Genomic DNA, 26295 nt, shown 5'->3' on the forward strand with positions numbered 1-26295 from the left:
CCCCGTGTCCTCTTCCAAGCATTCTGACATCGGTGAACTAGGGCCCTGATGGATGGAACCTGCACTTTTGGCTCCTCTATGGAGTTCAACAGGAGTTGGTAGCCATGAAGCACTTCAAAGGGTGACACACCTGTGGCAGAGGAGGTGTGTAGATTGGGGGACAGTTCGGCCTAGGGCAGATTTTCTTTCATGTGGAAGGGTTAGAGCTGGCGAAACTTCATCCAAACTTCACCATTGCTGATTGGCTCTTTCTGATTGACCATTGGTCTGTGGATGATGGCCAGAGGACAAACTCACTGAGCTGCAGAGCAGGGAGCAGAAGGCTTGCCAGAAATGGGCAATGAATTGTGAGCCGGGGTCTGACACAATGTCCTGAGGGAAACCATGGAAGTGAACTTCATGCAGGAGAACCAGGTCCTTGTCTCAGTGGCTGATACAGTTTGGGAAGGGTAATGAAGCGGGCTGCCTTGGAGAACTGTTCAATCACTGTCATGATCACCATGGCCACATTAGAAGAGCTCATGCTCTTGGGGAGGGGGTGGTGTTGAAGGAGCTCTCCCTAACTATATGGATTGTGGTTGTGTTGATGATGAGGGTCCTGCAGCCTGAAAGGGTTCTAGGAATGGAGTGTGTGGCTGATGATCTACAGTAGTGGTCACCAACCTTTTTAAGCCCAAGATCCCCTACCTCGGCCTACTGAAAGGTGAGATTAACTCCAAATTGATTAGTTACACGCATGCGTACCGGGGCAGAAAAGACCGGAAGTAAAATCCCGCAACCAGGAAGTAGAAATAATGCATAAACACCAGGGGTACCCACCCTTTTTTGCACTGCAGACTGGTTTAATATTGACAATATTCTTGCGGACCGGCCAACGGGGGGGGGGGAGGATGGTGTTAAATACGACGGGAATACAGTGATACTTGAAGCAAGTTCCTTATGTCCAGTCTATCCAGTCTATTCCGCAATCCGGAGAGAGCGACCGAGCAAGGAGAGCGACAGGCCAGCGCCCGCCTCCCTTGTAGGACCTATCGGCCGAGAAAAGTTTGTTTCAGCAGATTGCAGCGAAGTAGCTGCTCTGATATTTACGAAACCTTGAGCCCGAATTAGGTCGTCTGCGAATATTTTAGCACTGGATTCTCCATGAATATTCGGTGTGCTAAACAGGTTCGGAGGCGGCGCCCATCTGTCCGCACTCTGGGCCAGTAGGATTGGTGGTTCTCGCCGTCCGCGCTCCGGGGCAGTAGCATCGGCACTTCCCGCCGGCTGTGCTCCGGGCCAGTAGCATCGGCACTTCCCGCTGGCCGTGCTCCGGGCCGTAGCATTGGCACTTCCCGCCGGCCACGCGAAGGTATCACTGCGTTTAGGCAACTGATGACCTCATGTGGGTTCAAGTTCAACAGTGGGCATGAGGGGGAATGAGGAAAGGTGTAGCTGACTCATATTTTTTCCTCGTGGCCCGGTGATTGGGGACCACTGAAATACACTGTGTAGTGCGGGGGAGCTATACGCATGCGCACTGGGCAGAAAGAATGGAACGAAAACCCCGCAACCCGGAAACAATCTCTCAACAGTATTTGTGTATTTATTTTTCATTTTTTTTCAAGATCTACTGGGAAAGTCTCAAAGATTGACCAATTGATTGTGATCGACGGGTTGGTGTCCACTGATCTAGAGGGTTGTTCTATAAGATGCTTGTCAATTCAGAGGGGCGGAGTAATGATGCTTTTGAAGTTGGTGGGTATTTTCTGGCTAGACAGTTTGTCTTTCAAGCACTCTGAGAGGCTGTAAAAGCAGTGAGCCTGCAGCACTTTTGCACTCCGGCCATTCTCCACTGCGAGGATCCTGAATTCCATCAGCATGAGGCCTGATGAAGATGAAGTGTTCGATCTACTGCCCCCCTTCCACATCTGGTATAGTCGAAGACCTGACGCATCTGAGTGGAGAGTTCCTCATATTTATTGCAAACGGTAGTTTTATTGCCCCAGTCAGTCAGAGCTCGTCCAGTCAGGAAAGGGAAGACAAAGTCAATCTTGGCTCAGTCCGGAGAATACAGAGATGGCTGAAACTCAAATTGTAACATGCACTGGGACAGCAAGTTAGGGCATTGGGTTGGGGATCATTGAAGCATCCGGGCACCATAATCCGAGGTCCCACAAGAAGAGGTTGACTGGTGAGGTGTTGCTGAATTGAGACAGAGAGTTGGTTGAAAGTGGGGAACAGATGGTTAATGGTTTTGTGCTTTTTTGAGATCATGTACTGCAGTTGATGGATGACTTCCTTTAGGTGAATGTACTCTGCTGGGTCAACCCATCCTGTCAGGAAATGTAGGGGAGGCTTGAGCCAAAAGTAGAGCAGTGGAGATGATTTAACATTATTATTTTACTAATAAACTGCACAATAACAAGCTATAAGAGGGCCACAAAACAAGAGGGAACAGATTTTTAACCCGACAAGGTAACATGGTAACTAAAAGCCAGGAGCAACTGGTTGAGGCTGGCTGGTTTGATAGGTGAACAAGTGATGGTGGATAAGAACTGGGATTAAAAAGCCTGCAGTGATGAGTTGTAAACAAGTGACAGGTGACTCCTGTCAGCAGGGTGGTGTCTGCCTGGGCGGGTCTGAGAGACATTTTTTCCATTGATTTAAATATTACACCTATTTTGCCATCTGTTTTAGCAAACAAATTGATGACTTAGAGTTTGGCCTACAAAAATGCACGAACACCAGCATCATTTCTGTATTGGACCAGATGAGTTTAGCTCTGGAATAGAAGCAATGTTGGTTTAGCAGTGCCATTTGCCCTGTAGAATAGCTCCACACTGACCGAAGTATGTTGGAGAAATGTTACAGTGCCTCAAGGAGAAAGATTCAGAAAGAAGTTAGAGGAATAGCACTGCTTTACCTAACACCAGTTTGCAATAACATTGGGTCAATTGAGAAAATGTGTCTAGTGTCTTAGATTGTGTGCCATTATGTAGAAAATGAAATATGGGTTCAAGTTTCTGTTTGCCAAATTTGTGAGGTGTACTCCACAGTTTGTTTGGTTGATGGAGCAGAGACTAAGTAAGGTGAAAAACACCATTACTATTAGTTGTTGATGTACTGTCTTTTTTCCCGTTTGATCGATCTAGCTACCTCATTCATTGATGCCCCACCCACTGCATGAGTGACATAATTTCTGACAACATTGCTCCTAGCCTGATTTAACTGCAATTTGTTCTAATGGAGCATTCCTTTTTTCCCTAAATCTGTTGCTTATGTCCTAGAAATAGAAATCACTGTCTCCCATAACATTCTCCTTAAGATGCTAATCTTTTAGTAGATTAGAATTTCTTTATGATTCAAGCAACAATCCAGAGATTATTTGCTGAGATGTGATTTATATTACTGAGAAACGTATTGCTAGAAGCACTCTCAGCAAAACCTTAGTCTTCATTTTTTCTGTACTTGTTTCTGTACTTTCCCGTACTTTCAGTTCCTGATAACTTGTTCCTCCCCTCTTAAAATTGAATCCGAATAAAACTCGGAAGACCAGCTTTTTATAATTACAACAGTTTATTGTGCACCCTCCTGCAGGAGTGTGAGACCCAGTTGTCAAAGGGAAGTACCTCCACCATCCGACAAATGGGCCCGTTCCCTCAGGTTACAGCTGTATATTTATACATAGTAAACCACATACATTACTGTTGCAAGATGTTATTTGAACTGGTACGCCCACCGGTGCAAAACTTAGTTACAGACAAGAAAGTCTGTTAGATCAAGGCTTAATTACAGATGGATGTTCCTTCCTGTCCTTATCGGTGAGCCCTCCTCCTCTCTACTCAAATGAGCGTGTAATGTACAATGTTATCAAACTCTCAATGTCTCACTGCTAGCCGGGGAGAACTGGTAATCAGTCTGCCTTAGCCAGCTGCTGAAGACAGACGAGTGAATCTGCAGATGCTGGAAATAAATAAAAACACAAAATGCTGCCAGAACTCAGCAGGCCAGACAGCATCTATGGGAGGAGGTAGTGACAACGTTTCGGGCCGAAACCCTTCATCAGGAGTGAAGTAACATGGGATGGTCGAGAGGGGATAAGAAGTAGGGGGAGGGATAAAGTAGAGAGCTGGGAAGTGATCGGCTGAAGGGAAATGGGCTATGGGGAAGGTGGAGAATTATGGGAAATAAAAGAGAAAGAAAGGTAGGGCTGGGGGGAGATTATAGTGAGGTAGGAAAAGAGAGAGAAAGGGAACCAGACCAAAATTATAGATAGGGATGGGGTAAGGGGGGGGCAGGGGTATCAACGGAGGTCTGTGAGTTGAATGTTCATGCCAGCAGGTAGGAGGCTACCTAGGTGGGAGATAAGGTATTGCTCCATCGACCTGCATGTGGCCTCATCTTGACGGTAGAGGAGGCCACCGACCTCCCTCCAGGCACTTATCCTGGCAAACAGAAGAAGTGCTACACCTGCCCCCACACTTCTTCCCTCACCACCATCCTCGGCCCCAGACAGTCCTTTCAGGTGAGGCACCACTTCACCTGCGAGTCAACTGGGGTGATATACTGTATCTGGTGCTCCCGATGTGGCCATTTATACATTGGGGAGACCCGCCGCAGACTGGGAGACCGTTTCGCCGAACACCGGCGCTCAGTCCTCCAGCAGTGGCGGGATCTCCCTGTGGCCACACACTTCAATTCCACAGACCACTCCCACTCCGATATGTCTGTCCATGGCCTCCTCTACCATCAAGATGAGGCCACACGCAGGTTGATGGAGCAATACCTTATCTCCTGCCTAGGTAGCCTCCTACCTGCTGGCATGAACATCCAACTCACAGACCTCCGTTGATACCCCTGCCCCCCCCTTACCCCATCCCTATCTATAATTTTGGTCTGGTTCCCTTTCTCTCTCTTTTCCTACCTCACTATAATCTCCCCCCAGCCCTACCTTTCTTTCTCTTTTATTTCCCATAATTCTCCACCTTCCCCATAGCCCATTTCCCTTCAGCCGATCACTTCCCAGCTCTCTACTTTATCCCTCCCCCCACTTCTTATCCCCCCTCAACCATCCCATGTTACTTCATTCCTGATGAAGGATTTCGGCCCGAAACGTTGTCACTACCTCCTCCCATAGATGCTGTCTGGCCTGCTGAGTTCTGCCAGCATTTTGTGTTTTTGCTGAAGACAGAGTTTATTTCAGTTCAAAAATTCTGATTCAGTTCCAATTATTCTTTTATCCAGAGGTTACATAGGTTCAAAATGATTTTTATATATCCTCAATTCCTCACTTCCACCCCAATCTAAGTTTTCCCCTTTATGAGGACAAATCTATTGCTCACAACATTCTTCCCAATCAATGAGTTGGCACACAGGTTACTCTTTCCCCTAGCCCAGCACCATTTGTGGCTGAGAATTCACTTAGTACAGATCCCATTTTAAATCCACCATCCAGAAACTCTTTATGGATTGACTTTCAGATGAACTGGTGCTCTGTTGTCATGGGGTTATAGAGTAATACAGCACAAAAACAGACACTTATGTCCAACTTATTCATACCAACCAAGATGTCCATCTGAGTTAGTCCAGTTTGTCTGTGTTTGATGCACATTTTAAAATGTCTTTTACATGTTATTGTATCTGTGTCACCTAATTCCTCTCGGAGCTCGCTTCATAAACACACCACCTTCTGTGTGAAGTTGCCCTTCAAATCCCTTTTATCTGCTTTTCTCTCGTCTTTAAACCATTCACTCTTGTTTGTTGATTTCTTTTCCCTGGGCAAAAGATAGCAATTTACATCCTCATATGCTAAGAGATGGAACACACTCAAAAGGTGTGTGTTATGCTCCTGACTTGGGAATGATCCAAAGAGCATGTTCGGGTTAGAAGAAGGGCAGGTGAGAGGTGCCTCTTTCAACCGTTTGCATGTTACCAGTTTGGTCAGTTTGTGGGAGAAGTGGAAGATGGATGTGAGATTGTATATGAGCACACCCTGGGATCCTTGTGAATTCCATTGAATTCCACTCGCTGGTTCTGTGACATTCTGTACCACACGATCCTCTGAATGAGTAAACATAACTGGAGAGACCGTCTCCAATTCTTCTGCAGGAAAGCAACCTCATTCCACAAAGGAGAGAGAAAATATCAACTTATTTTGTATGTGTGATATCAACTTATTTTTGGTGATGGGATGAGGAACCGCATAATCATGTTTCCTATCTGACTACAATGTGAACATCATAAGGTTGAGAACATCTAGTGTGAAACTGCGAAGTGTTATTACTTCAGTGAGCCATCCTATCATACACTGAAGTAATATCTTGGATTACAGTTATATTACTTAATTGGTGAAATACTATTAAAAGTAGAGGTCCAAAAAGTATCCTTGTGAATTTATATTATTAAATGTACACCCATGAACAAATATAATCAAAGATTGGTATTTGATTTGATCAGGAAGTCTTTCTTTTCTTGGTTTTACTCTCAGGATGGACTGCCCAGTCCTTTTTTTTTTGTTTTTGTTTGTGGAGAATACTTGGGTTTTTTTAATAAAAAAAATTCAAAAAGTCTTTTTTTTCTTTTTATGAATTGATAAAAGGAGAATTAATTATCTTTTTTCCTGATTATACATTCTATATCAGATTAATACTATATGTGATTTTGCTAATGTTTATTTCACCTTCTGTATGTATTGTTGTTGCTATATGTATTTGAGATAATTCTCCTCTTGCTTGTATATATGCTCTTTTTGAATCAATAAAAAGATTGATAAAGAGATGAAGAACTTGTTGGACTTGCATCTGGAGGACTACGGTGTAGAGTTTGAAGTTATACTGCAGCTATGACTTGTTATTCTCCATTCCATAAGACCATAAGACAGATCAGAATTAGGCCATTTGGCCCATCGAGTCTGCTCTACTATTTGATCATCGCCGTTTTATTATCCTTCTCAACCCCATTCTCCTGCCTTTTCCCCGTAACTTTTCACACCCTTAGCAATCAAGAACCTATCAACCTCCACTTTAACTATATAGGAAGACTTGGCCTCCTTAGACAATGAATACCGCAGATTCACCACCCTCTGGCTAAAGTGTACAGTGCATTCACAGGAATGCACTGCACCAAAATGCCCATAATGTATTCCAAGATGAAGTTCAGTTTATTGTCATTCAACCATATACCTGTTTGCTGCAAAGTGAAACAATATTCCTCCAGATTAAGGTGCACAACACAGTACATGTAATTCACACACACAACATATAAAGTAATATAGCCACAGGTAAATTAACAGCAATAAGATAAATTTATAACACAAGTTTAAAAAGTAAATATTATAAAGTTACTGGTGCTTCATACCTGATGAGATCTTGGCAGTGGTAGGGAGTTCAGTAGTATTATTGAAAGCTGCTTCACATCCAGCAGTTCTTGTCCTAATGCTCAGGTACATCCTACCTAATTGTGGTGGGAGGAGGGGTGTGGTGGTCAAAGAGATTGTTGGATAGATGGAAAAGACATTCGCACTGCTAAGTGGCCTGTGTACACAGTGCTCCTGATAAATATCTCTGATGGATGGAAGACCGACCCAGATGATCCCATCAGCAGTCCTTGCAATCTTTTGTAGGGACTGCTGGTCAGATGCGTCACATTTTCTGTATCAGATATAGGACACTCTTGATGGTGCTCTTGTAAAAGTTAGTTATAATGGGGGGGGGCAGTGCTGGGGAAGCTTCACTCATCTCAATCTCCTCAGGAAATGGAGGCACTGCTGTGTTTTCTTCACCAACGTGGTGGTGTTGAGGGACCAGCTAAGATTGTCTGTTATGTGAACTCCCAGAACCTTGGTTTTCCTAACTCTCTCAGCCAGTCTGTTTGATTTACGTAATCTCAATTAACAATGCATTTGCCAGGAGTGCATCTGTTTCATAAATTACTGTTAGGGAAATCGAATGGTTGAAAAATCATGGTTACCTATCTTTGTTTCAAGTGCCAAAGATTTATTATTTTTATTGCAAGTGAAGATAGGCCCTCCATTGGTCAGGGTCGGTCACGGATGCTGCATCCCAGCTGCCTACATGATCCACAAGCCAGGGCAGTACAATATGGAGAGCAAGCTATTGCCCATGTTACAGGCTTCCTTCTCTAGCTGGCCAGTTATGTCTGTGAGACCATAGAGATAGAATTATGGTTGCATCACAGGATACCTAGTCATTTCTCCATTTTGTAATTTAATGAGTGACTAGTCTCCATTTTGTAACTGCTACTGTGTTTCTACATGTCTAACTGTGGAGACGTGCTTTCACCTTAGCTACCTCGAATGCATATTAACATTGAATCAATAAACACTTGCTGCAACAACATATGAAAAACTTATTAGAAGCGCTCTGTGGGTCAGCTAGCATCTGTGGGGAGAGAAACTTACCTCACAGAAGAGTTGATTAGCTTCAGACATTTAACCTCTTCCTCTCTCCTCAGATCATGTCAGATCTACAAGGTATTTGCAGAAGCTTATTTTAATTTCTGATTTCTAGCATCTGGAGTTTATATTGTTTTTACTCTGTTCTCCCTCTAAGTATCTCAATCATACTATCCAGCTGCATATTTGGCCATCAGTTGTACGCTTTACAGATGACAGTGTTGTATACACAGATTAATATTTCCTTAACTGGAAATCAGCAAACTGTAAAACTACTTGTTTAACGACACTCAGAAATAAAATACTGAAGTGTAAATCTTAAGTAAAATTGTAAATCTTTCTGCTAATAAATGGCTATCTTTACTTTGTGTGCTGTTACAGGAGGATTACAGGTTAAATTACCATCATGAGGGTTTCTTCTGGAGATGTTCATTTAGCGACAAGGAGGAAAAGTATCAACTTAAATTCATTTACAGTAAGTGAATATAAATATTGAACATTGGGCAGTACAGCACAGCAACAGGCTTTTGGCCCATGGTAATTGTGCTGATGATGAACATTTATGTTTTGTAGAATCTCTTTAAGTTGATTGGGATCTGATAGTATGATGCTGCTCTAACCTTCCAGGATTAGGTGTTAACTGCAGCATTTTGTTTCATCATTTCAATTTCCAGTATATGGTGAGTGACGTACTGGGAAATCCATGAGAATAGTCCAAAGCTGGTCTACCCATAGTATTCTACCCTGATCTTGGCATCAATTCCCTGTTGGACTCATCTGGACTCTTCCATTGCAATCTCATCAGTTGTTACTTTCAACACCAGTCAACTGGTAATACTGCCTCTGTAATGATTCCTGGAACAGGATTCACACATGACTGTCACCATTAGACTTTAATTATTCAGGCAATACACAATTGTAGAAATGACTAAACAGGGTGGACATTCAACTATAGAAGAGCAATTCAGCTACACTGTTTCAACAAGCCATGCAAATCTTTTTCTACTGCATTTTCATCTAGCTCTCTTTCAAAAGAATCTGCCTCCAAATCTGCTCTCAGATCCTAATCCTATCTTATTTTTCTTCATACTTTTGGCTCTTTTGCCAGTAATTTTTATTTGATGTACCCGACCTTCTTGAACCTGTCACAAATGGGATCTCCCGCATGCATCTACCCCATCCATTAACTTTCCAATACTTACAACCACCTTCATTCCCAGGAGAACATTCCCAGCTTATCTGTTATATCCACATAACTAAAATCTCTCAACTCTATATTCATCCATCCTTACATACATTAATTTTAGTCAATCTCATTTGTGCACACGCACTGAAACCTTAACATTTCCCCTAAAATAGGCTTCCAAGAGCAGGATGTGAATAATTTTCTATGTGTCAGATTACTTATTATAAACGTACTGTACAATCTTGTCTGTGGGGAAGAAAAAGAGAAGAGATTGTGGCTGAACTTGGTGTTTTAGGAAAGTTTGTCTTATCTTCCTTGATCTTGTAAGCTATGTTTCTACTTGTAAAATTCAGGATCCCCCATGATTTTTAAACTTTTCATTCAACCTGTCCTTTCAATATTCTTACCATCAAAATGTTACAGTTCACATTTTTCATCATTAAGCTTCTTTTGTAGTCTCTAATCCCCATTCCTACACCCCTATTTCACCAACCTGACAATATCTCTTTCAAGTCAATTTGAGTCTGTTGTCATTGTCACAGAAATATCATGAGGTATAGGTTCAAAGAAGAACTTCCTTACAGCAGCATCACATGCATGCTGATTCTGACAACAATGACAAGAACCTTGTGTTGTAGTAAAGTAGCTGTTCCTGAACCTGCTGCTGTGGGACAAGGTCGCTGTCCTTCTTCTTCTTCGGCTGTCCATCAATTTCGATGTTGACTGAGGCCTGGGCAAGGTTGTATGGGAGGTTGTATCCCCATGCTGCAAGTCTCCCCTTCTCCACGCCACCGATGTTGTCCAAGGGAAGGGCACTAGGCCGATACAGCTTGGCACCGGTGTCGTCAAAGAGCAATGTGCCTTGCTGAAGGACACAACACACTGCCTCAGCAGAGGCTCAAACTAGCGACCTTCAGATCACTAGACCGATGCCTTAGCCACTTGGCTACAGGTTGCTGTAATTCCTGGTGGCAGCAGCAAGTGAGGACATGCCTCAGATGGTGGGGATCATTGTTAATAGATGCAGCCGTGCTGAGGCAGCTCCTCATGCAGATGCTTTCAGTGATGGGAAGGTCTGTGCCCATGATGAGCCACCTCCTACTTCAATAGGACTCCTAGGATTATGTAATCTGCAGATTTGGAAATTATACCCTGTGTAGCCATGTACAAATCGTAAAACATATATATTAAGAGTAATGTTGGCCCTGGGGAACTGCACTATACACTTCTTTCAATCCTGAGAAGAAAATTGCATTACTGCTCTGTTTCCTTGTAACTAATTTTCTATTGATGGTGACACAACGGGTTTTATTCCATGGCCTTCAATCTCAATGGCACCTGAGTCCTTGAAGAGATATACAGTCCTTGGGCATCATCCCAGAATCTAATGCAGGGGTTCCCGACCTGGTTTCACGGGCCACTTACTTAATGGTATTGGTCCATGGCATAAAAAAGGTTGGTCCTAAAGATATTTGTATGTTTATGGTCAGGTCTCCCCTTCCCTCCACTCAGCAATTTACAGGACCTTGTCCTAGACCAAGTGAATCCACTTCTAGCATAGATAGCACTTCACATATGGTCTAGTGAGCATCCTATGTAACTGAACAAAAGCCTTCATACTTTTATCTTAAAATTTCTTGTGCAGGTGTAGGTCATCTTATCAGTGCTACAATGTCCCTGAAAAGTGTTGGTGTCGCATACAAAGGAATGTCTCTTTTTTGTATCCACCTTCTAGCCCACACGTTAAATCTCCTGATCAGTCAGATTCTGTAGTAAACATATATCTGAGTAATAATCCAGAAGCCAAAAGAGTTGAATATATTCCCATCTGCAAGAGGCTGTCTCATGACCAGACATCATGTGATATCACATGAACAGAGACTTACTCGATACATCCTCACTGCTTTTGAATAAAACAGTCAGCTTTTATCCATTTATTCAATTCAAGTGCATATTAGTGGAGTTCTCCTTCAAAATCCATCTCAGTCCACAACTAGTGTGCAACAGATTACCTGTGAGGAACCAGGGGAAAAGTAGGAAAGGTGTTGGCATCAAAACTTCTTCTTGAACAATGTGACAATTTCACGCTGCCAGTTTGCACCCAGATGAAAAAAAAATGCAAAGAAATATTGAAGTAAAGAAATAAACAGTTACTTCATCATTTTCAAATTTAGATCATGTCGCTGTTAAACTTGCGGTGGCTTTAATTTAACCTAATTTAATTTAGAGATACAGCACAGTAACAGTCCTTTCTGGCCCAATGCACCTGCACCATCCTGTTAGAACCCCTGTGACCGATTAGCTGTTTAACTTTACAATGTGGGAGGAAACCAGAGCATCTGGAAGAAATGCACAGGGAGAGCATACAAACTCTTTACAGACAACAATGAGAATTGAACCCTAATCACTGGTGCTGTAACACTATGTACTAACTCCTATGTTACCGTGTCATGCCTTCTTTAATAGCTTTTAATATCTGGTTGTAGTTATTTAAATATGTGCTTTCACTGGAATTGGCATCAGACTGTGCAAGCAACACTATTAATTAAGCTTTGAAGAGTTTGACATGATAATTGACCCAAGGTTTCCAGATCCAAGTTTATTTCTCATGTGTACATCAAAGTACATAATGAAATATGTTGTTTGTGTTGACAACCAACATGCCCAAGGGCATTCTGGGGCAGCCTGCAAGTGCTGCCACATATTCTGGCAGTAAACACATACCAGTGACAAAAATTGGACAGAATTCCCAGGAAAAAGTTTATTTCCAATTAAGCAGTATACTTCCAATCGTGAAGCATTTAAATAGCAAGGTAACCATGAGCTGCTATGCCAACTTCCAATCCTGCTTTTAATATGGTATGCTATTGATATTGTGGACTTATTATTTAAGTGATTCCGAAAATGATTTCTTGTTTTCTCCGTTTAGTTTACCAACCACCTTTAAAATGCTGCGTGCACGCCTTTCATTCCCCATTTCCAAATGTTGAAGGGAGAACCACGAAAGAATTTGAATCCTCAATCTGTAAGTACTTTTCATTAAGCAAACTATTATGTAACTGGCAATAAGGAGTATTTTTTTCTTACTTAACAATTGTTTTTTGTGGCTAGCTCAGCTTTATCAGATGGAGAAATATTTCAGGTATCTACATTCATAAATCAAAGAGCTTTACATGTGAATTAAGATGACTATACACATTTACTATTTACTGCACTCTTTTAAGGGTAAGAGTTTAGTCATTTGCCCAGCAGATTCTTCTACCGTTGTTCTCTGGATGGCAAAAATCAGGTTTAGCCTCACAGAACAGCATAAAACTCAGGTTTTTTTTTAAAAGCATTTGCTAAAACCTGAAAAAAGCTACAAATTAAATAATATAAATAAAACATCAGCTATAACATGTCTTGCTGCCTCTTCCCCCTCTCTCTTTCCTCTCTCTCTCTGTCTCCCACTCCCCCTCCCCTCCACTTCCCCTCCTCCTCTCTCCCCCTCTCCCTTTTATTTCCCTTTCTAGAGCTCTCCCCCCACTGCTACAGTTAAATATCACAATCTTCATCTCTCTCTTTCCCTCCCTCCCTCTCCCTCTCTCTTTCCCTCCCTCTCTCTCTCCCTGCAAAAATCAAAATATTCTGTTAACAGCTCATTACAACTTACCACCTTATTCTTTATGTACTGTTGGCTATTTCTTCTGTTGTGTACACTTTGATGTCAATGCCACCTTACTGATAACTCATTGACTTGGTGGCATTGTCACATAGAGGGATGCTTCATAAAGAAACCCTTCAGAATTTATTCAAAATGCTGGTGGAACACAGTAAGCCAGGCAGCATCTACAGGGAGAAGTCACTGTTGACGTTTCGGGCCAAGACCTTTCGTGAAGTCTGACAAAGGGTCTTGGCCCAAAACATCGACAGTTCTTCTCCCTGTAGATGCTGCCTGGCTGCTGTGTTCCATCAGCATTTTGTGTGTGTTGCTTGAATTTCCAGCATCTGCAGATTTCCTTGTGCTTGCTTCAGATTTTATTATTTGGTTTGCAGTTTGTTTAAATTGTTGAGTACTGATGCTGAACCTCCACAATACCTCAGGATAAGAAATGCAGTCAATTTTTGATTCACTATGAGTTTTGTATTCTTGCTGATGGTATTTGATTGTACTCAAAGGAAATAATTAGTCTGTACTATCATCAGGTAACTTCTTGTGCACAACTACATTTTACTTTTTACACTGAGTCAGTTTGTTCATTTGCTGGTTGCTGCACTAAATTTTATTAGATTATTAACACCATGTGCTTGTTTTTCTAGCGTACCGTAAATTGTGGAGTACACTGATGTTCTTGGGAGTAACATTTGTAACAATTGGATTCCTCTGCATCATCTATTCTGCATGCTGTCAGAACTACAACATGTATAAAACAACTGGAGTAATATTCTTGATTGCTGGTAACTGAAAGTCTTATATAACCTTCTCAAATATTTTCACATTGGTTCATATTGTTTGCTCTAAATCTTTTGTGAAAAATATGACCGCTTCACATTTGAGTACAGTGGACTTGGGACACATCGAGACTAGTACATTTTGGCCGAACCAAGTGGCATCCCTTGTCACGTACGTGCAACCCTGTCCTTAAGATAATAGCCTACTGACTCCCCCTGAACTTCATCATCGGAGAGAGCTGTTTCTTTTAAAGCTGCAATCTCAGGATCTCGGTTTTGTTCTGCTATAAATTGTCTCCTGGACAAACATAAACATTTCTCATGAGCCTTGCTACTCAAATCTTGTTGAAACATGGTGGGTAGAAAAGTCTCTGATAAATCATCATGATCTGAACCCCTATTTTGGCTATCATGGGCATCAAAATCCCCCTGCCCAGAACTACCTGCGTTATCAGACTTTTAGTCATGCTTCGGGTTACTGCGCATGCGGATTAAATATCAGTATCCAGGTGTGGATCGTCAGCAGCAGGCTTGCTTGTTAGCTGCACTGCCGGATAAACATCACCACCTGCAAGGTCATTACCAACAGCACATCCACATTCTTCATCGGTAATTCAGATTGTACCCCTATCCTAACAGGTCCTGATAACAATCCACAATTCAAAATCGCCTTATGCAAAGGTACGGACACAGTCCCCTTTCCAATACCTTTAACAATATTTACTTGGTCAGTTTTTGTCTTGGCACCAAAATTCAAAACACTGTCCAATATCAGTGACTGAAAAGCCCCAGTATCTCGCCAGATCCTCACTGGGACTGGGGTTGACCCCTCTTTTATGGACACAAACCCATCTGAGACAAACCGATCGACTCCTTCCTGATTCGGTCAAACCACACTTCCTTGGTGGTGTCTCAACTGTCTGAACACAAGCATTTGTGGTTGCCTCCTTTTCTTTTTCTTTTCCCTTCTTCAGAGCAAAACAATTAGATGCCACATGACTGGGCTTCTTACAAAAGTAACAAGTAGGACTGGGAAATTTTCCCTTCGACTGCTTCCCTACATCCCTACTTTTGTCACTAGTCCCCAGCTTACTTTCTGGTTTAGCCTGCATGTTATCCTTGCTACTCTTTAGGTAGCCCTTATTGGGGAAAAACTTAACCTTATAGGTTAAGGCAAACTCGTCTGCTATCTTAGCAGACTCTGACAGGGTCGTAGCCTCATTTTCATCTAAGTACATCCTTATTTCAGCGGGGATGCAGTTTTTAAATTCTTCAATCAAAATCAACTCTCTCAAGTTGTTAATATTCTCATTCGCCCCTTTTGAGGTACACCAACGATTGAAGTACACCAGATTCTCATAGGCAAACTCCACATATGTTTGGCTCCCAGACTTCCTCAAATCTCTAAACTTTTGTCTGTACGCCTCCAGAACCAACTTGTAAACCTTCAGCACTGCATCTTTCACTGTGTTATAATCAGTAGCCTCTTCAAGTGTCAGGGCAGAATACACTTATTGGGCTTCCCCTTTAATTACACTTTGTAACAAAACAGCACACTGGCCACTGCTAATTCTGGGCCACTTTTTCAAAATGCAGGAAGTATTATCAACTTCTGCTAAGTCAAATGGAGGTACCAGCATGATTTCTCGACTGACACTAAACCTATCACCAGGGTCTGGCACTTGACCTCTTTGCTGCATTCTCTCCCTCTCGAACTCTCTGTTTTTCTGCCTCCTCAGCCTCATGCTTCTTCTGCCTCTCTGCCTCTCTAGCATCGTACTGCCTCTTCCTTTCTGCTTCATCAACCTCGAGCTGTTTTAGTTGCAACTCATGTTGTCTTTGCCTATCCTCAGCCTCCATCTTGAATTTTTCTACCTGAAGCTGAAGCTCGGCCTCAGTAGGTTTACCTTCAGCAAACGTTTCCAACACATCCTCATTAAACTTTCCCTCAGTTATAAAATGCAGTGCTATTAACATCTGCATCTGAGCCTTCCTCATTTTAGTGTTCACCTTAAGCTTTAACTTTTGAGCATTTTCCCACAGCACAGCCCTCTTAGCATAATCCAGTGCTTCAGGGGTTGGTTCTGCCAGAAACCTACCAGCCTCAACCTCCATTGCTGCTGATTTCCCACTACAGAAAATCAAAAGGGATTTTCCCCAATCAGATCGACCATTAATCAATCAAACCCCCAACAATTTTAAAATGGCTCCAAACAAATTGTTCATATCTGGGACGAGCAACCCAGTTTATGTTACGTACACACAACTCTGTAAAATTATAAGCAGTAATAGAACACACCTGGAGTCTGGTTCTGCTGTTAACAAAACACTATTTTATTAGTAACTATGTCATATAGTAACTTAAACAAGGTAAGTCTAGACCAACTTAAGAGCACCGTCTTCAAGTGATAATCTACCAACCCAAGCAAGGGTTAGACACACTGGTAGACTCCACAGGGTCGCCCTTACATGCACTGATAGTCACGGATCAATTCCTCTTAATTGATCCTCAGCACCACCCTTGTGGGCACTTAAATGTTCAGTGGCAAATCCGCCACCAGCGTCCGTGCATCTGTGTGTCCTGCGAAAGAAACAGTTACGCTGGTTTAAATACAGGTGTGCTGAACATCAGCTGTCCATCATGTAGCTCCTCCCCCTTCTCTCTGCAGGAAGCTGCTTGTGCTGTATGTCTCTCTCTCTCTTACAGGCATGATTCTTAAGGGCACAGTCCATAATGAATAAAACTTAAGATTCTAATTAGCCAAAGTTTCATGGAAATAGTTTAAAAAGACAAGCTACCATTTAATTGGGTAACAAATTACATATGTAAATGAAATACAGAACAAATTAGAATACTACCTATATGACTACAGTAGCATAAAACTGTGTATTAGTTCCTAATAGTTATCAATGGAGGAATTCTTCCAGTGTATGCTATCATGTCCTTTTAATTGACTGTAAATGAACAAAATCAGCGCGGACACCTAGTGCAGATAATGAACTGCCTTCATACGAGACCTTCAATGATTGCATCTAAAAAATCTTTACTTTCATTGTAACATTCAAGATGATTGTTGATTCCTTCAAATTCTTTGCAATTCTTAACTTGTTTCATTTTCACTCTTGTTCATTTTTGGCATCTCTAAGCCTGAATGTTTGAAACACAATGTGCAAAACAGTTCTGAACTGTCTTGGTGCTTATTTCTCACTAACAATCAGTGTCAAAAATCACTGCATTTTGAACACAAGCACATGCAACTAGTACTATTTAGAAACTGTTCACTCTAAGCACGGTGCAGTGTCTAGCAGCCACACAAGTACACACGACTGACGCTTGTTAGAAACTGTTCGTTGTCAGCCTCCATCCCAATTAAGTGGCGTAGTGGCAAATAAATGAAGGCAATCCCAGCCATTTTCTCGATTTGTTTTTGTTCTTTAAGAGTTGTCTGAAATAAATGGTTGCCCTGATTAGCCGATGGCCAAAGTAACTGGGATCTACTGTATTGAAATTCCGGCATGGGCTACTCATTCCACCAGCTTAGGTATTCCAAAACAGTTTCTCATGGATCTACAATCTTTTCCAGTTTTTTCAGTCTACAAACATTTTAAATTCAATGGCGAAGTTCAATGTAGTTCCCAAGAAAGTCAGACTACTAAATGTTTCATGTACAAAGCACTGCAGAACTGCTTTCCTGGCCATTGGATTTCACTATTTATCTCATCCACCCAGTCCGCTAGAGTTGACTACACATGTTGGGACAGGCACGTCCCTATTTTAATGAGGTATGAGGTCCCCCAGCTACCGTCATCTGAGTTAGGCTGCCTGTTGAAGTTGCTGTCACACGCAAACAGCTACTTGGAGCCACATGTGAGAGCTAAGTGTTGAGTGGGGATCAACAGTTAGTGAACTCCTCCAGAATTACACAATAAGCCCCTTCATCAGAGGTGCTACCCCTTCCTGGATATCTGGTACACTGGGCGAATTCCTTCATCATTCAGAAGTAGGAACAGAGTTTTCTAGTACTGTAGTAACATCGGTAGTGTTCGGATTTCTTCTGTATTTCATTTAAATACATAATTTGTTAATCAGTTAAATAATAACTTCTTTCTTTTTAAGTATTTCCATGAATCTTTGGCTAATTGGGGCAGGCATTTAATGGGGCCAAAACATATTGGTCCCAATGTCTTCCAATTAACCAGAGTCTACTGCATATCCTTCAAAGGGTTGCTGTTCATTTGCAAGACAGAATATTTAAATTTTATGTGCACTTGATCCAAGTTCCTGTTACAGTCTGTTATTCTATCATCTATAGCAGGCAAATTACATGACTTACTTGTCCAACAACGTTACAGTATGTCTGCATACATAGTTATAGAATATTGTAGTACTATGCTTGTCTATGCATGTAGTACTCTCTATGCATTTCCACATTGCAATGTTAGAGACTACATGCAAGTTCACATATATAGTGTACAATGCATCAACCCATACTCACTGAAAATGTAACAAATACATTTTATTAAACCCATCATTCATCATAACACAACACATGGGGAAAGAGTGCTAAAAGATTTATGAGAATGTTTCCAGAGCTCAAAGGTCTGATTTATAGAAATGGGTTAAGCAGGCTACAGCAGTATTCTTTGAAACGGAGAAAACTAAGGGGTGACCTTGTACAGGTGTATGAGGGGCATAGATAAGGTGAATGAAAACAATATTTTTCACAGGAATAGGGAATTGAACATCAAAGTGTTTAGGTTTAAAGTGAGAAGGGTAAGATTTAAAAGGGACCTGTCACTAAGAGAGTGATACATATATGGAACCAGCTGCCAGCAAAAGAGGTTGAGGTTAAGTTTAATAACATTATTATACTGATTATATTGAACAGATACAAGAATAGGAAGGGATTAGGAGAATTCAGGCCAAGCATGGCATATGGGACTGGCTTAGATAGGAATTTCAGTCAACATAGACTAATTGGGTTGAGGGGCTTGTTACCATGTTTATTACTCCAAGACTCTATGACTTAATGACAAGTCTAAGTCAACTCCTGCGTTGAATCATAAGGAATGAGGACTTACCCCATTCTTCTTGTGTTGCGCACTCTCTTTGTTGCTTCTTGTTCCATAAGAAGATCTGAAAGGACATGTTACTAAGACCTAATGAATGACTTCAATACAGGCTTTGACCCACTGGTGACATATGCTGTATTTTCCTTCTCTGGTGTGGGCCATTGGCATCAACTTGGAACCAGGGCACCTTGTTTCCTGATACAAAAATGTGCTTTTCCCTCACTTTAGTGTCATAATAATTTCATGTAATTTCATATAACATATCCTTCAAGATCAGAAAGATTTCTTTGTGCTTGTAGCAATCAACAACAACCTTGTCAACCTTGGTTCACAAGCATTGTTGCAGGGTTCAGTCGATAGTGGTTTGAAAAATCTTGACTGGAAAATTGATTCCATTGAATAAATTTTGCCAATTGATGGCCATTTACTGCTGACTATCTTACTCAGCATTCATTTGTAATTAGGCATGGGAGAGGTCCGATTTTATGAATAAATTTGATTCTGATTTCTCTGGTACAAGTCTTGTGAAGTCAATTGTGGATATTTATCATCTACAGGTTGATGTAGTATGACTTCATGTTCTTGATTTAACAAGATCAAAGACATGGGCCCTCTGCAACTGGATCATTGACTTCCTCATCAGGACACAACAGTCAGTGCATATCAGAAATAACATCTCCTCCTTGCTGACAATCGACACCGACACACCTCAAAGATACATGTTTAGCCTACTGCTCTATTCTCTCTACAACCATGATTGTGTAGCTAGGTACAGCTTAAATGCCAGCTATAAATTTGCCGATGACACCAATATTGTCAAAATTTTAAATAGTAATGAGGAGGCATACAGGAGCAAGATAGTCTAGCTGGTTGAGTGGTGATCACAACAAAAACCTTGCACTCAGCGTCAGTAAGGCCAAGGAATTGATAATGGACCTCAGGAAGGGGAAGTTGAGGGAACACACAACAGTCCTCATAGTGGGATCAGAAGTAGAAAGGGTGAGCAGTGGGAGTCAACGTCTCTGAGAATCTACCTTGGTCCCAACATCTTGATTCAATTGCAAAGAAGTCACAACAGTGGCTATATTTCATTAGGAGTTTGAGGAGATTTGCTACGTATGTCACCAAAGACTCTTGCAAATTTCTACAGATGTATCGTGGAAAGCTTTCTAACTGGTTGCATCACCATTTGTTATGGCGGGGCCACTGCACAGTATTGAAAAAGCTGCAGAAGGTTGCAGACTCAGCCCACTCTATAATGGGTACCAGCCTCCCCAGCATGGAAAGCATCTTCAATAGGCAATGCCTCAAAAAGGTGGCATCCATCATTAAGGACCTCCATCACACAGGGTGCCCTCTTCTCATTGCTACCATCAAGGAGGTGGTATAGGAATGTAAAGACACACACTCAGCATTTCAGCAATAGATTCTTTCCCTCTGCCATCAGATTTCTGAATGGACAGTGACCTGTATACACAATCTCACTATGTTTTTTCGCTTTCTTCTTGCATTACTTATTTAATTCAATTTTTCATATTTTCTTATTGCAGTTAATAGTGTTTTTATTATGTATTGCACTTTAATGCATCTTTTCCTCTGTTAACATTTGGATTCAGTTCACATTCTGAGGCAAAGTACCCCCAGCATTGAAACCTTTCCGGAAACCCTTCATAGGTCGATCAGTGATCCTGTCACCCTCTTCACTTACACATTACTCTTCACTTAGGCATTATACTTAAGATCCAGCTTTTATATGTATTTTGATGGAAACAATGCATGAGTATATTATTCTCTCATTTGGTGCAGTGCACATCTGCAGTTAGTCAGCAGTATTTTAAATGCTGTCACGGGAGCAGTCAAACAGCTGTGCTGTTTGAAGTAGCCAATAGGCTGGAGGTGAGAAGTCAGATCAAAGGGAGAATGGTTTAGGACATTCTCTTCCAGCTAATTTGTTGCTCTGCTATCTGACTTCCATTGTGAGCCTGTTTCTCCTTTCCTCAGCCACTTTGCTCTTTCACCTTTTGGGAATGTGTGGAAACTTGGACGAGTGCGTATTCGGTGTTACTCTGTACCGAATGATTCCTAAGGGCTTGGTGACTCCGTGGCTCCTCCCCATGGATCCAGGCAGCAGAGCTATTGGTTTGAGATGTGAGTGGTTTGTTCAATCAGACTCCTTGCCTTCGAATGACAGTCTACATCTGTGCCTGGACTTCTGACAGGAACAGCAAAAGCATTTCCACCACATAACTTAATAGATTTTAGCAGGATGGGCTGGCAAATTGTATTCCTGCCTCCATCATTCCCAATTCCATTTTAAGAAAAGGAAGAGGAATCAACCAGCTCAATAAATGTCTTCCAAATACCCACTGCTCCTACTTTTATCTGTTGGGTAAATTTAGAAGTAACAGTGAGTGGCCTGTAAACTGGAAGTTGATCTCATGACATTGCTTAACTTAACTTTGAGATTGGTAAACAGGAATCTCTGTAAGGTCTTACAAAGTATCAGAATCTGAACCAGCATATCACTGTCATGAAATACGTTGTTTTACAGCAGCAGTACATTGCAATACATAATGAAAAAATGTATAAATTACAAGAAGATGTATATATTAAAAAGTTAAATTACAGAAGTAGTACAAAAAGAGAAGAGAAAATATTGAGGTAGTGTTCATGGGTTCATTGTCCATTCAGAAATCTGATAGCGGATGGGAAAAATCTGTTACTAGAAACCATGAGTGTGTGTCTTCAGACTCCTGTACCTCACCCTCAATGGCAGTAACGAGAGAAGGTATTGAGAAAAGCACAATGGATGTAGTGTTAATTCATTAATTCGGGATGACCGCAGTGAAAGATAGTACAGGTGGACTGGGCTAAATAGCCAACCTCCTTCTTCTATGGTGCTTCCATTTATTTTTAGACATTGATGATAACTTTTATGCTTGGGCTAATCTGTTGAAAATATTGGAAATACTGAACAGGTCAGGTCAGATCATATCTGTGGCAAGAAAAACAATTGACATTTCACCTAGCATGTTTTATATTAGAATTCCAACCTATGCAGTTGTTTTGATTTTTACGTAAGTATTGATATGGTTCAAAATTCAAAAACTCACGGTTCAGAGTGTAGTTTGGTCTGCTTAATTAGATCCTGAAAAATTTCAAAACATGCACATGTTTCTATCTCAGTTTGCCTGAGCAGGTTCATTATTCTTTATCCTAAATTCTTCATTTTTGCCTCACTGTGTGTATATATGTACTGCTGGAAAACTATATAAATATAAGTGATTAATAACTTGCCAATGTTTAATGTATAATGTGGCAAATATTAGATATTAAATAAATATTTTACATTTTAATAATGAGAGTGATATTTACTAGAGACGTCAACTAGATTAAAGTTAGCTGCTTAAAATTTATTGGAAAAAAATTGCAGTCTTTGAAAAAACAGTGAAACATCAGAATCAGAATCAGGTTTATTGTCATCGGCTTGTGTCATGAAATTTGTCAACTTAGCAGCAGCAGTTCAATGCCACACATAATATAGAAGAAAAAAATGGTAAGTAAATCAATTATAGAATATGTATATTGAATAGAATACAATCATGCAAAAAAACAGAAATAATATATATATTAAAAAATTGAGGTAGTGTTCAAGCGTTCAATGTCCAATTAGGAATCAGATGGCAGAGGGGAAGAAGCTGTTCCTGAATCGCTGAGTGTGTGCCTTCAGGCTTCTGTACCTCCTACCTGATGGTAACGGTGATAAAAGGGCATGCCCTGGGTGCTGGAGGTCCTTAATAATGGACGCTGCCTTCCTGAGTCACCGCTCCTTGAAGATGTCCGGGGTACTTTGTAGGCTAGTACCTAAGATGGAGCCGGCTAAATTTACAACCCTCTGCAGCTTCTTCCAATCCTGTGCAGTAGTCCTCTCATAGCAGACAGTGATGCAGCCTGTTTTGTTTTGATAAGTTTATTTTATTAATTCAAGTTAATGTACATTTTATTTTATATAAGTTTTACTAAAAATGTTTTAACTGAGTTCATTTTGTCACCTTTGTACTTAGGTGTGTCTTTCACCGTGTCAATTATCATGTACGCCGTTTGGATTTCAGCGGTATCTCAGATGATTGCGGGAGACATTGCTAATTGCACTTCCATTATAACCAACTTGAATTTTGGTGTAAATTATGGCTGGTCTTTTATGGCAGCTCCTTTTGCAGTATTGTTCTCTTTAATTTCTGGCTTATTTTTCATTAAAATTGCAGGTATGAAATGCAAGGAAAGTGATAACATCTTTTAAGCATTTTTGTAAACAACTATCTAAAAAAGAATTAAAAAATCATAATTGTATGCATTAAAATATATTAAAATATAGCAATGTTGAGACATTATAATTTGGAGACCCCTTATATTAATCAATTTATAATCGGAGGTAATTTTAAACTGCATCTCTACATTATGAATTTTCTAATGTGCCCATAACCTTTCATCTTTTATGAAAGGTTTGCATTCTGAGAAACTGCTGTTATTTCAGAAATATAAAAGATTGGGCAATATGCAAATACTACTTTGATGCTGCACTTTCCTACGTGCAAAGAGTGGTACACTATTTCTTATAGTGACAATTCGATTTATAAATTGATAAGGGACTCTACAAAGGGTTTGTAACAAATTTCAAAAAGAATGTTGCTTTTAAATAATCAAAACCACAAGGTAATTTCAAACTAATTTTCTGTTACAAACATCAGTTAGTTTAAAACTGAGCTGTTACTAGTCTCAGGTGACAAATCCTCTTTGGTTTCCTATGATGTGCATTGCTGTTGATTGAAGATCCGGTCCTTTGACTTCAAGCGTTTTTGGCTACTACTTATACCACTGAACAAAATGCCGATGCAAAGAAGCAGGCAGGTTCAAGGCTCTATCTTTGATACTTTATTGTATTTCACACGTTTTGTTGTACTTCAGATTCCACAAGTACACTTAAGGTATTTTATTTTGCTTTATCAATGTTGAAATCTATCTGGCCACTCTTTAACTAATCCAATCATGTTATATATTTGGTCAGCACATATGTTCGCTCTGTAGCATGATATAGTTCCATTCCACTGACCCACAGTTCATCTTTCACATTGTCATTATGGTCACTATTCTGTGATTAGCCAATATATTGAATTTTTCATAGAAATTAGAGGTTCAACAATTAATACAAGCATGATATTAAACTTATCTAAGAATCTAAGTTGTATACGTGGATATGCTCAGGCAAAATGATACTCTATTACAGTGTTATAACAGAAAATTATAAATCAAACTTTAATAAATTTAAGATTTAGCTTTAATTGTATTTGTAATTATAAACATCTAACATAGTAATTCTGCAGATGATTCAAAGATTGCTGGTGGTGTCGATAAAAGTTTGGAAAGGAATATGGAGGGATATGGATCAGTTGCAAATATGGGCAGAGAAATGGCAGATGGAGTTTAGCCCAGCCAAACGTGAAGTGTTGCTCCTTGGTAGGTCAAATGTAACCAGGCAGTACACTGCTAAGAGCAAGACCCTTAGCAGTGTTGATGAACAGAGGCATCTTTGGGTTCAAGTTCATAGCTCCCTGGAAATGGCTGCACAGGTTGATAGGGTGGTTAAAAAGTCATATGGCATGCTTGCCTTTATTAGTCACAGCATTGAGTTCAAAAGTCAGGAAGTTACCCTGAGGTGTTATAAAATTTTAGTTAGGCCGCCTCTGGAATATTGCATACAGTTCTAGTCGCACCATTATAAGAAAGATGTCAAGGCTTTGGAGAGAATGCAGAAGAGGTACCACACACAAAATGCTGGTGGAACGCAGCGGGCCAGGCAGCATCTATGGAAGAAACATGTGGACGTTTCGGGCAGAGACCCTTTGTCAGGACCGAAATGTCGACAGTGCTTCTTCCTATAGATGCTGCCTGGTCTGCTGTGTTCCACCAGCATTTTGTGTGTGTTGCTTGAATTTCCAGCATCTGCAGATGTCTTTGTGTTTATGCAGAAGAGGTAAACCAGGACCTTGCTTGGATTAAAGGACATGTACTATAACAAGAGGGCTGTTTTCTCCAGAGTGCCAGAGACTGGGGGAGACCTGATAAAGGTTTATAAGATTATGAGAGGCACAGGTAGTGGCATAGTGGCATCAGCACTGGACTTTGGGGCGAGAGTTCCAGAGTTTGAATCCGGCCAGTTCCCTTGCACACGCTCCATCTGTGCCTGGGTTGAATGTCGAGCTAGCAACTCGACCTCATTAAAAAAAACCTAGTGACGGATGGGCTCCGCCAGGTTTCAGATGCCCAAGAGTAATGTGATGAGCGATGTGATGAGCAGTCACCAAAAAGATCAGTGCAAAAAGCTTGTCCTGATGGCGCCCCGACGACTCCACCAGGAGTTAAGGGAACACACACACACACACACCAGACAATGTCTTTTCCCAACGTTTGAAATGTCGAATTTCAGAGGGCATGTATTTAAGGTGAGAGGGGGTCATTTCAAAAGAGCTGTGAGGGGCAAGTTTTTTTTCACCATGGGTGTCTGGAATATGCTGTCTGGGTGGTGGTAGAGGCCGATGCATTACAGACTTTTAAGAGAGATGTAGATTGGCACATGAATGTGAGGAAAATTGAAGGAGGTGGACATTGTGTAGTCAGAAGAGATACAATTAGTTAGCCATTTGATTACTCATTTAATTGGTTCAGCACTACATTGTGGGCTGAAAGGCCTGTTCCTATGCCGTACTGTTCCATGTTCTATGTTAAATCATTCTTTCAGAAAAATACATCCTACGAAATCCTGAATGTGTCTTTGATTCTTTTACGATATGATAATCATCAATTTAAAAATTTACTGCAAAGTGTTTTTTTTGTATTATAAAATAATAAAAATAGAGCTCCTAATGCATTTCACAATGAATACTACAACTGTATAGTGCACAGAATTCAATTTATTTTCTCGGATGCAATTCATAAGTCCGGACAGTGCATTCAGTCTGTTGCTTTGGATGTCTTTTGATGAGGTATCCAGTTATACCCATTGTTAGAACTCCCTCACTCAACCCAAACACCTCAACACACTGAGAAGTTTTTCAAAACTCTCTGTTCTTTCCATCCCTACACTCTCCAAACTCAGCCACTCTTTGCCCCTCGCCAAGCAACTTACCCCTTTTATATTCCATTACCTATTAAA

The 26295-nt window shown here is 40.9% G+C and overlaps 1 protein-coding gene across 2 annotated transcripts in view; it reads left to right on the forward strand.

Annotated features, from left to right (window-relative positions):
* The window catches only part of LOC140726747 (transmembrane protein 182-like), a 38408-nt gene extending 12501 nt beyond the window's left edge, over positions 1 to 25907 (forward strand). For both annotated transcript variants that reach the window (XM_073043529.1, XM_073043530.1), the window contains exons 4-7: positions 8777 to 8870; positions 12511 to 12606; positions 13881 to 14018; positions 23150 to 25907. In XM_073043529.1, the coding sequence (XP_072899630.1) occupies positions 8777 to 8870; positions 12511 to 12606; positions 13881 to 14018; positions 23150 to 23385 (564 nt within the window). In that variant the 3' untranslated portion in view covers positions 23386 to 25907. The remainder of the gene's footprint in view (positions 1 to 8776; positions 8871 to 12510; positions 12607 to 13880; positions 14019 to 23149) is intronic.
* The last annotated feature ends 388 nt before the right edge of the window (positions 25908 to 26295 follow it).

This window comes from Hemitrygon akajei, chromosome 4 (genome assembly GCF_048418815.1).
Source record: "Hemitrygon akajei chromosome 4, sHemAka1.3, whole genome shotgun sequence".
Classification (NCBI taxonomy): domain Eukaryota; kingdom Metazoa; phylum Chordata; class Chondrichthyes; order Myliobatiformes; family Dasyatidae; genus Hemitrygon; species Hemitrygon akajei.